Source organism: Podarcis pityusensis, assembly GCF_964106645.2.
Source record: "Podarcis pityusensis genome assembly, chromosome: 4".
Lineage (NCBI taxonomy): Eukaryota > Metazoa > Chordata > Lepidosauria > Squamata > Lacertidae > Podarcis > Podarcis pityusensis.
In genome coordinates, this window is record NC_138027.1 from 67,994,221 (window position 1) to 68,009,240 (window position 15,020).

General features: G+C 43.1%; 1 protein-coding gene across 4 annotated transcripts in view; it reads right to left on the reverse strand.

Annotated features, from left to right (window-relative positions):
• The window catches only part of FRMPD4 (FERM and PDZ domain containing 4), a 203,489-nt gene that overhangs the window by 13,474 nt on the left and 174,995 nt on the right, over positions 1-15,020 (reverse strand). For all 4 annotated transcript variants that reach the window (XM_081001279.1, XM_081001280.1, XM_081001281.1 and 1 more), the window contains exons 6-11: positions 14,686-14,790; positions 12,694-12,801; positions 10,349-10,480; positions 6,699-6,818; positions 3,109-3,245; positions 365-491 (exon numbers count right to left, since the gene is read on the reverse strand). In XM_081001279.1, the coding sequence (XP_080857405.1) occupies positions 365-491; positions 3,109-3,245; positions 6,699-6,818; positions 10,349-10,480; positions 12,694-12,801; positions 14,686-14,790 (729 nt within the window). The remainder of the gene's footprint in view (positions 1-364; positions 492-3,108; positions 3,246-6,698; positions 6,819-10,348; positions 10,481-12,693; positions 12,802-14,685; positions 14,791-15,020) is intronic.

The following is a 15,020-nucleotide window of genomic DNA, read 5'->3' on the forward strand; positions in this document are numbered from 1 at the left end:
GAAGATGTGTGGCTGTGGGAGACTCCTAGGGTAACACAGTTCGGAACAGAGAAAGCAATTTCCCAGCAATTGTGTTATGAAACATAGATGCAAAATGAATGCAGGTAGAAGGAAACTGTCATGCCCCTGTGGTTAACTAGCAATTTCCTACCATTTTCAAGATAAAATAATGGTTTTGCTAAACTAATTCCTTTTAATTGTTCTTGAAAAAATGGCAATAAGCAGTGCACATTGTACAGGCTGGCAATCTATGAAAAATGCATTGGCCACTTATTTCTCTGAAGGATGGGACGGAAAATCTCTCCGTCAGATGCAGCCCTCCTGATTATGAAAATCTATTTCTATTAAGATGCAAATGCATTACCTTTTTACCCGGAGGAACTAGGTTTTGATTTGCTTTGACAAGGTGCGAAAGTGCTTTCTTTATGTTCTTTTCTTTCATGCTTTGCAGTACAGCAGATGGGAGGAAAGTCTCCAGGCCCCACTCTTTTCTGCAATACAAGGCACAACTTTAATTCCACAGTCCTCTGACAATTACCTCTTCTAAAAGGTATCCCACAAGGTTGAGGAAGCATGGAGAAACCAACTGGGGGCAAATGCAAGTTGCTCACCTGCACCCAGCAGACGCTATTATCACATAGAAAAATACTGTAAAAGAATATCAAACGCTAGAAAAATGAATAAAAGGTCATTTTGAGAAATGGCTTTTGTTCCAAAGCCACAAAGCATGATTGTGTGTTGGAATATGTGATGGAAACAAATTGCTGATTCACATGTGTAGTCTTCAGCATGACCCAAACTGAAGGGGCTGCAGATAAAAGCTCCCTAAGCCATTCAGAAAGTTTGCTTGCGACTGCAACCCTCACACTGGGGATTTTGATGATCTGGATAATCCATGTGGGAAGCTTCTCATGCAACTGACTTCCCCTTGCACAGTTCCATTTCAAGTGGCCATAGTGGCTGCCATGGGCCCACCAAGCCTAAGGTGTGCCCCATTTAAATGCTTTAGTCATGGACACTGAACTGCAGCTATTAATCCTTGCTTAGGAATCCTGGTTGGGCTACTTGTTTAGGCCAATAGGACTATAAGCAAGGATTCATTTGGAACAGTATACGTATTAACATAAATTACATGACAGCTTGTGCGATTAGAGATGCTGCGGGAACCCAACAGAGTCAATTTCCAGTGTAGATTTTATAGTCTGGATATTATAGTTCAACCAGTGTTCCCAGACTCTCCCTTCTGCCCAGTTCTCTCATTCTCTCTGATTTAATTTCCATTAAGGGTTTAATAACTTATTGGCAGCTGTATACATAATGTTTTGCACAAGCTTAGAGATTTGTGTTCTTAGTTTGCAGAGTGACAGGATCGATATTCCCAAACCTGGTTCCCTTAAGGTATTTTGGAGCGTAAATCTCATCAGGATGGAGAAGGCAGGGCAATAAAAAAAAGTGTGGATAAGCCCCAAATCTACAATTCTTTGATAACTTAGGAAGTTCAGAGATGGAATGCTATACCCCAAACCACATGCTTCAGGAGCTCCTCTTCCAGGGAGGTTTTTCAGTGGCCACAGTATGGGATGCCAATTTTTTCCAGGCAAGCAGCTATCCATTTGTTTGTTCCTAAAGCCTAGTCACTGTTTTATTGTGCCAATGGTTTGATATAAAATAGTTCTGACACTAGGCACAGGAGACTTTTAAAGTATTGCTGCCATCTCAACAGTGCCATTTTAAGGGTCAGTCAGCACACTACCCCAACCACATGGAGGCTAGCTAAAATACGTTCTGCCACTTTTCTATGCCGTTGGTGTGACATTATTGAAGGAACCCAGGTTCCTCCATCTGAGTTGGATGGCAGAAGCTTTAGAACTGGCAAGTGGAAGCACTTCTTCACGCAGCAGATAGTAAAACTCTGGAGTTTGCCACTTCCAAGGTGCAATGGCCACCACATTAGATGGTGACACATTAGATTAGTCACAATAGCCTTGCGGATCAGAAGTACCATGCTTCTGAAAACCAGCTGCTGAGGAACTTACAGCAGGAAAAGGGTATTGCACTCAGGTTTCGCTTGCCATAGGTTTCTGGTTTGCCATTGTGGAGAAGATGCTGGACATGAAAATGTCATGGATGTATCTAAGGCATCACAGCAGCTATTTTGTCAATGGCACCCCAGCATTCCCACAAAATTAAAAATGTTTCCACTGGTCCAAAAAGGATGGAAACCCCTGATTTACTGTATGACTCAAAATAGGATGAATCTTACCTTATTCATCTCATCTATGATTATATAAATAAGCTGGCTGCTGGACATATAAACATGATGCTCCCGCTATGTTAGCTGCTGGCTTCCGCCTTATCACAGTATTTAGTCACAACCATCAAGGGGAGCCCTATTTTATACACTAGACCACACCACTGAGTGTTTTGCCAAAAGAAATATTGAAAGGCATGATGCAGGGGGGAATAATTACACACTGACCTTCTTTTCAGTATTAACAGATTAGTTTGATGGAAACAGTTGCCTAGCTGTTATCCAGGTTGCGCATGAGGTGTGTGCATATTTAATATGTAGCTGCTGTATGTAACAGAGGACAGATCCCTGTAACTCAGCGTTGTTGTTTGACCTGTGAGAGACCTTGTGAGTAGAAGGCAATGGTGTCATTTCAACAGCAGATATAAATTAAACAGTAAAAAAGAAGCAGTGCTAGTGGAGAACTAGTAGTATGATAAGACATACTGACTTAGCAACTGTCTCAGAGCTTAACTTTAAGGTTCTTAGGAGGGCTTGGCTGAGAAATTAGCAGCACAATCCTAATATGTCTACTCAGAAGTAAGTCCTATAAGTAGCAATGGGGTTTACTCCCACTTAAGTGGGGTTAGGACTGTAACCTAAGGCTGCAATCATAACCCCACTAACCTGGGAGTGAGCCCCAATGAATTCAATAGGACTTACCTCTGAGAGGAGATGGTTAGGATTGTGCTGATACTGAAAGTATCAAATTTTACTTGGCGTTTGCAGTTCCATTTCCATCACAAATTCAGCTTGCACATCAACAGACCACATAAATGGTAACCACAGATATTACAAGGTTTGCGTTCTATACTTACTCAATGTATTTGAGAGAGATTTTCTGCGTGTGCTTCGTGGTCACGGTTGCAATATACATTTGCAACGCAGCCAGTCTCAGTGCAATATCATACTTGAGCTCAGGTCCAAACCTCTCTTGAACCACATCGTTACAGCTCTGTCAAATAACCAGCAGAGGGAGTATCAAGCTCAAAAATCTCTGATTTTAAACATAAACACCGCATTATGACTAATTCTTCTTTAAAAGGCAAGCTTATAATTAACAAGAATTGTGACTGCCAGATGAGCCATCCATAAATCCTTGAAGATCACAGAATGAGAGATGGCCAGGAAGACACATGAAAATGTTGATATGTAACATGGAGCTTCTTAAGTGGGAGCGAGCAGAAAATCACCCTGTTTCCTTTCCATGGCATGGACAGAGAACGTCAGCTGTTCTAACTGGTGTGCTGGGTATGACAGGTCAGAATCCAGTCATGTTCAAGGACTAGGAGCAAGGAATCTATTTCTCTTTATTATCCTTTCTCCATCCAAAGTGGTGTTCCTTAGCCAATTCATTGTGAGTGAAAGGGCAGGTGACCAATCTACCACTTGGCTCCAGCAAATGAATATGCTACAAGGTCCTAACACCATAGCTCCTCACACACGAAAAGGCCTGAGAGTTTGCACAACCTCTTTTGGCAGAACCAGGAAGAAGGAGCACAATAGATAGGTTCAGGAATGCGGAATATACAATGAGCGTACATGCCAAATAATGAAAAAACGCACGTGCACACACTGGCATCCTCTTACAAGAGCTTTTGTTTGGCTGAGGAGCTCACTGCAAATCAGCAACTGCTTTGCATGTGGAAGGTTCAGTCCCTGGCATCTCGACATGGGGCTGAGAATGGCTCTTGGAGAGGCGCTTACATCAGTTTAGACAAGACTGAGCTTGACGGACCAGTCGTCTGACTTGGCATAAAGCTGTTTCCTATGATCCTCACTGAATGACCATAGCCAATTATTCTGTCATAGTTACTTCCTCTGGTTGTTAAAAGGATGAGATGGGCCCCATGCTGCCCTACGCTCCTTGTAGAAAGGGTTGAATAACAGATAAAAATAGTCAGCAAGGAAACCTAGGCAGTTTCATCCATGCCTGTTATTTCAAGAACATCAGTGATCCTGGAAACTAGAGGTGGTTAACCTGTGGTCCCCCCAGATGCTACTGGATCCCTACTCCTATCACCCCAGGCAGCATAGCCAACTGCCAGAGGAACCACTTAAAGGGGGAACTGCTGTACACACAGCTTTGTGAGCTCTGTGAATCAATCCAGCAGGCAACTTCAGTGGTGGGTGGGAGAACTGAAGCCTGCTTTCTGCAAGCACTGGCTCTCTTGTTCAGCTGATTTAGCAGGCTTTGGTTTTCCTGCCCATCAGCTGGGGTTGGGGAAGCGAAACCTGCTTTCCCTTGCAAATGCACCATCGCCCGTGCACTTTAAGGCTCCCAACTGTGCATGGGCAGCAACAACTCCACCTGCGCACACCTGATGTCACATGAGATGTTGACTGTGGAGCTGGTGGGCATGGTTTGGAGAAAATGGCCTAGTGGGATGAATATGAACCACTAGCAAGAGGCCAGGTTTGGCCCACCCTGATCTAAACCCTTGTGCCGTTTTCCTGCTATTACCATCATAAACAAAATGTTGTTTTCTATTTCTTTTCTCTGCTCACATGTCACATGCTTTTAAAAACCTTCTCTTAAGGAAGCCCAAATTGCCCTGATTTATACAGGCCACACGATCTCCTGCAATGATTTTGCAAAGTTTTTTGCAGATAAAATCGCTCAGATTCGGGAAGAAGTAGACTCCACCATGGGAGCAGGGCCGGGGCGGGAGAGTGCTAGAGTTTTGTCTAGTCAAGTTGCGTGGGATCAATTCCAGTCTGTTACCTCCGAGGATGTGGACAGGCTGCTTGGAGGAGTGAAACCAACCACCTGTCTCCTGGATCCTTGCCCATCCTGGCTTATAAAAGCTAGCCGGGAAGGACTGGGCGATGGGCTTCGTGGGGTGATGAATGCTTCCCTCCATGAGGGAGCCTTCCCAGACCCACTGAAAGAGGCGGTTATTAAACCGCTTCTTAAAAAACCATCTTTAGATGTGGCCACGATGGCCAACTATCGCCCAGTCTCAAATCTTCCATTCTTGGGCAAGGTGATTGAGCGAGTGGTTGCTGAACAACTCCAGGCACGCCTGGAAGAAGCGGACCATTTGGATCCCTTCCAGTCAGGATTCAGGCCTCATCATGGGACTGAAACTGCCTTGGTCGCACTGGTTGATGATCTCCGGCGGGCTAGGGACAAAGGTGAGAGCTGTTTCCTAGTTCTGCTGGATCTCTCAGCGGCGTTTGATACCATCGACCATAACATCCTTCTGGACCGTCTTGAGGGGCTGGGAGCTGGGGGCACTGTCATACAGTGGTTCCGCTCCTTCCTCCTGGGCCGTGTTCAGAAAGTGGTGGGGGGGGGATGAGTTCAGACCCCTGGGCTCTCACTTGTGGGGTGCCTCAGGGTTCTGTCCTCTCCCCCATGCTTTTCAACATTTACATGCAGCCGCTGGGAGAGATCATCAGGAGGTTTGGGCTGGGTGTTCATCAGTATGCGGATGATACCCAGCTCTACCTCTCTTTTAAATCAGAACCAGTGAAGGCGGTGAAGGTCCTGTGTGAGTGTCTGGAGGTGGTTGGAGGATGGATGGCGGCTAACAAATTGAGGTTGAATCCTGACAAGACAGAAGTACTGTTTTGGGGGGACAGGAGGCGGGCAGGTGTGGAGGATTCCCTGGTCCTGAATGGGGTAACTGTGCCCCTGAAGGACCAGGTGCGCAGCCTGGGAGTCATTTTGGACTCACAGCTGTCCATGGAGGCACAGGTCAAATCTGTGTCCAGGGCAGCTGTTTACCAGCTCCATCTGGTACGTAGGCTGAGACCCTATCTGCCTGCGGACTGTCTCGCCAGAGTGGTGCATGCTCTGGTTATCTCCCGCTTGGACTACTGCAATGCGCTCTACGTGGGGCTACCTTTGAAGGTGACTCGGAAACTACAACTAATCCAGAATGTGGCAGCTAGACTGGTGACCGGGAGTAGCCGCCGAGACCATATAACACCGGTCTTGAAAAACCTACATTGGCTCGCAGTACGTTTCCGAGCACAATTCAAAGTGTTGGTGCTGACCTTTAAAGCCCTAAACGGCCTCGGCCCAGTATACCTGAAGGAGCATCTCCACCCCCATCATTCTGCCCGGACGCTGAGGTCCAGCGCCGAGGGCCTTCTGGCAGTTCCCTCATTGCGAGAAGCAAAGCTACAGGGAACCAGGCAGAGGGCCTTCTCGGTAGTGGCGCCTGCCCTGTGGAACGCCCTTCCAGCAGATGTCAAAGCGATAAACAACTACCTGACATTCAGAAGACATCTTAAGGCAGCCCTGTTCAGGGAAGTTTTTAACGTGTGATATTTTAGTGTATTTTTGGTTTCTATGGAAGCCGCCCAGAGTGGCTGGGGAGGCCCAGCCAGATGGGCGGGGTATAAATAATAAATTATTATTATTATATTATTATTATAGCGAACCCATCCAACTCACCTGTACATACAGATATTCAAAGGCAACCGCATCCCTTCGTAAAAGGTCAATGGGATCCTTTGGGACAAAACTAATTCTGAAGAGACATCTCATCTTATGGGAGCTTGGCCTCTGGGTCACCTGGAACAATAAAATGCATGTGTGGAATTCCTGACATTGCATCCTATTTTGCAACCTTGAGATGACTAGAGGGAAATTCTAACAAAGGGTATTATTATTATTATTATTAGTGTTTATTAGTTCCCTCTCCCCCTTCATTTTTTTTTTTACAAATGGTAACCCAAAGCAGCTTACAAAATAGTACAAATATTAAAACTAGTATAAAACCAAAAAGCCTAAAAACACAGCCAGGGAGCCACCTTTGGAGGGGGCATATGGAGGGATAATCCTCATCAGGACGAATGGTCTTTTAACCAAAGGGCAAGTTATTATCGATCTGTTAATTCTAACAGAATGGGGTCTTAATAGTTATCATAAGGAGGCTATGTAGAATGAAGAAAGAAATAAAGGAACCAAAATCAGTTTACTTTGATTTCAGAAAAGGAGGAATCCTAAATTATTATTATCTCTTACACACACACACACACACACACACACACACACTCACTCCATATGCATCAATGGAAAATACTGGTATTTCTCTTAGTTCTGAAACATCCCAGACATCTTATGCAGTGTTCCATCATTGCACCACCTACTCAGGACAGACTTTCAGAAATCAGCACTCCCCACCCAGACTGCTAAACACCAATAAAGCACAATGAAAATCTAGGTACTCATAGGCCTATTTCTTCCCATAGTCCTTCTCCCCGACCTATCTGCTGAATGCCTCCACCTGTTAGCATGTGCCATTTTGACCTATGTTTACGCTGCTCCCGACCCATCAGGGTCTCCACCATAATCTCTGGAGACTGGCACACTGACTTATATGGCACACAGGCCATTTCCCACACTTTCCAAATTAAACAAAAGCCTCTATGGAGTAGCCAGAAATTTATCAGGAAATCATCTCGCAGAGAAAATACAATCAAAAGGCAAACTTGGTGTATTATGAAGCAGAAAATCTTAGCTAATAAGCTGATCTTTCACAGAAAGATTATACTGCAGTGTGTAATACTTGCTTTCTAATATCAACATTGCACAGCAGCTTGATTCAATCGTAACATTTTTCTTCAGTTCAGTTGGTTTTTGGCTAAGCCCTGTTATACCCAATCGAGAGATTGCATTAAATGCAAGAGTCAGTCAGAAAAGGCATTGTGACCCACCCATCCAATTACAGTGTTTCCATTTGCTAGTAAACAGTAAGAAAACATGGTGGATGAGCATTAAAACAAACCACCACTTGGACTAATATAAAGAGCAGGAAATCAAGGATATAAAAAGGAGAAACTGAGGTTGACTATTGATAGCTTAATCATTACTGAACTCCCAGGTTTATGCAATGTAGATCTAAAATATTGGGACTGTATACAGTAGGCTTCCCCAACCTGGTATCTTACAGACCAGAAGCCCCATCATCCCTAATCATTGGCAATGCTGGTTGGGGTTGACAAGAACTGTACTCTAAAACATCTGGAGGGCATCAGGTTGGAGAAGGCAGCAATAGAGTAACACAACCCAGAAACCTACCTATATATTTAACAATAGTAATTGGGTAGAGGAAATGGCTGCCACTATGCATCCTTCCCCATGCATTCCTTGTATGTAATTCTGTCTCCTGTCTCTTGTGGTCTCTATTTCGCTCGATAAATGGGACAAGATGGTGAGCGATGTGACAAAGGGAAAGAAATAAAGCAGGGGATGCTGTATGGGCAGTTTCCTGAGGCGCTGGTATTGTTAAAAGGCGCCAATGAAGGCCTAACAAGTAACTGCACATGACATTAATAGCGTTGCTTGGAACAAGGAATTTTAAAATAGGCATGGGGGCCAAGTTCGATTGGGACTGCAATGCACAGGGAGGGAAGGGTTAAACCAGCTGCAATGCCACAGTGCAATTTAAAAAAGCTCCATTTGGCACCATCACTAATTTTGTCATGAATTTAAAATGCTAGGTTGGTGTTATGAAAATGAATGTTTATTTGGATTGCCATATGTTTTGAAATAAATTGGTATTAGAAAGTTTGTGGTAATGATGTACTGATATGCATTTTTCATGTTGTGCTGCTGTTATATTATGGGCTGCTTTGGACATCTTTATGAGGAAAAGTGGCTTATGAATTATTATTATTATATATTATAATTATTAATGGCACAGAAGGAAATCACCACAAGATCAATTTATTATTTATTTATTTTTAAATCCCCTGATATCACAGTGACGCAATTAATGCAATGTGTGGTTAGGACCTACTGTCTAGGTGGCAAAAAAGCAATCTGAGAGCCAATGTTTGTGCTTAAATCTCTCCTATTGAAGCCAATAGGAAATGAAGATGCTTAACTTTGGCTGAATTGTGCCCAGCTTTGTTTGATTTGATTGACAGGAAATTGGCAGCATTGTTCTTCAGCCTTTTTTCCTCTTCAGTGCCCATAATACAGTCTCCTAATTCATAATACAGCCCTCTGCTTTCCTTGCTCTAACAAGCTGCTTCCTAATCATCAAAAGGCAGGCAGGCAAGCACACAAAGAAAGAAGCACTAACAAGCTATTGGTGAGCTTTTGAAAGGTCTTTCCAAAACAAATAACAAAGAAAATAACAATTGATTCCAGTGACAGCAGAATTAGGCCAGAACCAACAGCTTCTAAGAATCCCACACTGCTGTTTCCACAATGAGCTTAATCTTCCTTAATGATCTAATAAATGAAGTCACCCAACAGTGTTTTCTGCATCACCATTTATCACTGCAGAAGTGGATGGATTATGGCATTACTGAAACAATCAGGGAACAGGTTTTGTTCGAGCGGGCTTGAGGAAACATACTCAGTGTGATTTGGAGATATATATATATATATATATATATATATATATATATGTGTGTGTGTGTGTGTGTGTAAAACGAGGAAGACGGGGGGGGGTAGCTCAGAGATCAGACAGGAGATACAGGCAGGGGTTTTTAATTCTCTGTTTAATGCTACTCTTCTGCAGCACAACACACAAAAGGGAAGGAAGGAGATCCCACACAATACAGCATCTACATTGCTGACCAGAGCACACACATAGAGCCCCACCCCTGGGATACCAGCTGGACACACACCTGGGGAGGGAAAGGCTCCTTTTCCAAGCAGCCAAAGGCAGGGGGAAGAACATGCAACAAGGGCAGCCACAGACACACACTGTCACCAGAAACCAGAAAGCAGGAGATAGATTGGGCCCCAACAGAGGCAAAGGAGCAACCTTTTTTTGCATGAGGGTGGGAGCAGAGAGTTCTGCCAGGAGCTAGAGTTGCAGAGCTCCCAAGAGTTAAATCCACACTGCAGACTCCACAGAGCAGTTCCCTAACCACTTCAGCTACGGCAGCAGGACGGAAGTTCCTGCTTATAGCGCCATCTTTGATTTAAGTCTGGTTCGTTGCATTATAACTAAACACATTTATATGCTAACAGTAGTTATCTGACACTGCTCTAGAAATAATAACAATACTATATTCCAGAAACTTTATTTCAGGATCCACAACGCTTCATTGTTGCATGCATAGTTGCATTATTGCACAAACCTGAGTAAGAGTCTCTTGTTCGTGTAGCAAGAGAAGTTTGGTTCCAGACCCATCAGTCTTCTGCTCCAGCATCAGGGAAAAGTGTTCAATACACTTAATTGAGAGCTTCTCTTGAAGCGTTAAGATGACATCCTTCAAAAGAGAACAGATTGAAAACAACCACCCAGAAGAAAAGAAACGGGTAGAATGGGGACCTTGTTTTCTCTCACTCTGAAATGTAATTTCTCAGTCCAAAGGGGTAGGAGTCTGTGGGCCAGACCTGGAGTTGCTCAGCTGCCAATCACATGATGTCACACTGATGTCCTCTGCAAGGCACTTTGAAGTCCCAAGGTCAGGACTTCAAAGCACCTTGCAAGGTATTGCTAAAAGGTTTTCAAGAATCCCCTGCTAAAATGATGGCTAACAACCCCCAGGTCTCTAAGCAGGAGATTCAGATACACACCCTTTCTGAATTTGGCTGAGAACTGCCTGCAAAAAGTGAGGGCTTTCCCCCTTGCTTTAGCTGAAGTCCACTTTATGGCATTCCCCCATATACTTTCCCTCCACTTCAGTAATAAGCAATGTTGCTGTCATAAAAAAAATGATTTCTCTCCCCCCCCCCCCTTTTTAAAAGACATTTTTTCATCAGTAACATTCTTGTTATCTTCCCACTGCTAAACATCTGAGTGGATATTTTTGAACAAGCTTTTTGTATCAATCTCTACCTTCTGCTATTACTTCTAAAATGGCAATTAAATGTCAGTTTGCCTAAATGCAGTTCTGATTTCATTCAAAACTGACCACCCATCCGTAAAGATCCACGTTATTTTCAATTTATCTCTGAAGGATATATATATAGGTTAACCTTGCCACTTGACAAAAAATTTGGTGAGTTCAGTATTAGAAATGGATACCTAGTAAACAGAACATAAAAATTCTGGTTCACAAAATCATTATTGATGCTAGGGAGATAAATAAATTATTGAAGCAGTTAAATAGTTCCAAAGATTTTTGAAATATATGACTGAGATGCATCACAGACATATTGATTGCACTTCCTCGCAAGTTCACTTATTTTTGCTAAACATTTATTTTTAGATCAGAAATTAGGTAAAAATGTGCACACTGAGTATATAACTAAGGGAAACTGACTGTAGAAAGGACAACACATTGCTGCAATTGTGATGTTTGAGAGGTTAGGAAAGATATCAGTGGGGAACCAGAGCGAAGTCTCTATTCTCAGAAAAATAAATAAGTCACAATGTTGATTGAACTGTACTATATAATCTGCATTTATCAACATGCTTAAGTTGTGCTAATGCATTATGGGTCAGCGTTGGATAAAGGCTTTGCTTTCCTTAGATGGGAAGGCACCGTCCATCCACAGAAGGCCTTTGATCAAAGTGGCAGGGTTAGCCCACCCATGAGGCAAGGTGAGGCAACTGCCTTGGGAGGCAGGATCCAGCCTCTGAGGAGTGCATCACCTGCTGCTGCCGCCTCTGCCATGGTGGCAGCGACTGCTACGGCATGCACCATGGGAGGCCAGATGTGCCTCCTCCTTGGCAGCCCTACCCCAATGCCGCCTCTATTGTGGCTTCTCAGCAAATAAGAGACACTGCTGGTCTCCTCCCACTCAGGAAATGGCATGGGCTGCTTGCTGGGATCTCCACCTGCCTGGCATGATTTAGAACAGGCCCATTTCCCCCTGTGCCAGTCCTTGATTCCCAAGAGGGTGTCATTTTGTGGTTTGCCTCAGGTGCCAAAATATCTTGGGCCAGGCCTGGACAGTAGGCTGCTACTTTTGTTGACTTCCTCCTCCTACTGCATCCCAAATGCTGCCTCCCGCACTGTTCCAGAGGATCTCTAAAGCCAGAGTAGCTTCCAGCTCCCATTAGTACCACTGCCATTGTGAATTTATTTCACGATATCCCTTATTCGTTTAGCCTGTGGTCTACTTACTAGTCATATAATTCACTGCTGGCATAACCCTAACATACCTATTTCTCGTATTATTGACCCATATTTGTTGCAAGTTATTCAATTAGCAATCAATATCTTAATTTCAGCTGGCACAGCATGCTGACTTCTGGCAGCATATCATGACTTCTTAGTGAGGTCCATGTAATTTTAATTAAGTTGCAGTAATTAAAGCCGTCACCCCTATTTTTGAATCACTAGCGCCACATTAGAGTTTATGAGCATAAAATTCATTTAAATCCACAAAATTCGTCACAAGGAAGCCTTATAGTACAGGCTTGAATCCTGCACACAAAAATGTTATTGTAAGGCTTGCTGGAACTTTATTCATTTATTTTTCGCAGTCTTAAGATGTAATGTATGTTGAAGATTCTGAGCAGCGAGCCTACCTTTATTGAAGTGCTGCAATCAAACCGAAAAGATTTGGTTTGCCCATTTTCAAGATACACTTTCAGAACGTTTGGCATGAAAAGAAGTGAATTATCTTTAACAGTTTCCTGTCAGAGAGTAAAAACAATGAACATGATCAGAGCTCCCATATAACAAGGCTTTAAATTAGCCTAGAACTCCGATTCAGGGGAAGGAACCACACAAGCTGACTGACACTTGAAATCAAGGACTCTGGATCCCCCTTAAGCAAAATAAATTATTATATTTACCACTAATATTGAGTTATTTTCTGGTGGCCTTCACATGGAGGGATGGTGCTCAAGTTGTCCTTAAGCCACTGATGTTACAATCCCTGGTACTTATTACCAGCGCTGAACTGCTCATGAGGCTGACTGAAGCAAGTGCCTTGGGTGGTGGAATCCCATGGGGCTGTGACCCTGCAGGTGTGCCCCTGCCACCACTTGGGCCATGCAGTTGCGGCTTCCAGCAAGATCTCATAAGAGTTCCACAAGATCTCGCTGGAAGCAGCTACCCCGCGACCCTGGAAAGTGAGGCTTTGGCAGGGAGCACCTTCCTGTTTCACCTCAGTTGACGAAACAGGATGGGCTGCCCCTGCTCATTACTCATTAGTCGAAAAAGAGTTAAATAAAAAGATGGCCTCAGCTTTGATACACTATATTGCCAAATTACTGTCAGGAGCCTGGTTTCCTTCCCCAGCAGTACCTTTTATGCAATATGGCGCAGCATGAATACACTTTTTGTGTATGTGTTCATTGGTGGGAAGGAGTCTGCTGCTTGCATGTTGTTCTTCCATTGTGCACATCCAAAGGTTTATTTGTTTTATTGCCCACAGATTGAATTCTGATCTGAATGGGGCACTGGCGTGACCCAGCATGGCAATTATTATATCCCACTTCTTTTATGAAATTACAAATAGAAATGTGCAACTGAGAGGCCATGTTGCAGGGGTTAGTTTACGGAAAGGACGAGACAATGATTAACACAGTACTGGCTAACTGGTGCTCGTTCTTCACAGGAATGAGCAAAGGTAAAAGTTGGAAGCTTGAAATTCAAAGAAACTAGATACAAAATTAAGCAACGGTGAACTCTTTTTAAAGCACAGCATTTATAATATAATATTTATAATATAGCTCCTATATTAGGAGATGATGCCTATGAAATATTAATGCAGAGATGTTGTTTACTTTGCCAAGAACCAAAGATTTCATTGTGCCCTTGGTTTCATAACGGGATTCTTTAAATTATTAAGAAGGATCAAGGAATAAAAAACATACTGTTGCATTTTCTGAAACACCTTCTTTCTCAGGTAGGCAATTGTGGGGCCTGTGTGTATGCGCAAAGGACAGCCCTGTCCCCCAAGTCTCTTCTGAACTGCCAACAAACCTTTATTATGACTCAGGCACAACCATTCAGTTAATTACACAGTAAGGTACTTTCACATGATTTCACTCGTTGAGTTGCTCACTTGAAAATACTCAACGTCAAAACTAAGAACCTTGTGAAGAGTTTATAGATTTGTGAGAGAGAATGCTTTCTGTCTTAAGAACTTGTGTGTCATAATGGATGTTCACTGTTATGTAAGCTTTGCACATGATGTATAATTTCAACACAGATATTTCCAAACAAGCAGCGCTGAATAAAATATGCAATGGTACAGAGGAGTATAGGGAGCATAACATGCCACTGATATGCTGGAATTGATCCTTAGAATCCTGGATAACTTCGCTTTCTTTCTTATTTTAAGGCATTTATTTCCACCCCAAATCTTGGCATGGTTTGGATATAATGTCTATAATGAATACATTGCTCACACATATCTAGGCAATTTATCATACTATTGTCCATTTAAAGCTTTAGAGAGTGATTTTGAATGAATTTCTCTCTCTCTCTCTCTCTCTCTCTCTCTCTCTCTCTCTCTCTCTCTAAAGGGAATTATATTTTAAAATGAAGAAATAAATATTCACACTCACAGAAACCTGGCCATTAATAATGACCTCTTCTGAGAATCGCACTTTGACAGGATTCGACTTCAATCTGGCCTTTTTCGCAGCGCTGATAAATGCCGATTTAGGAGACTAGAAAGAAGGGATGAGTGGAAAAGGCAAAGATGACTTGACTGACAGTTAACTGCCAACCACTGCTATAGATCTCCTGATCAAGTCTCATTTGATCCCATCTGTCAGAAATATTACTGCTTCTGCCCAATGCTATTTATTATATAATGGAAATAAAAGCAAATCACACTTTTCTGTTAGCGGTATGAAAAAATGTAAACACAGTCGGTCAGATGCAACAGGAATAGACT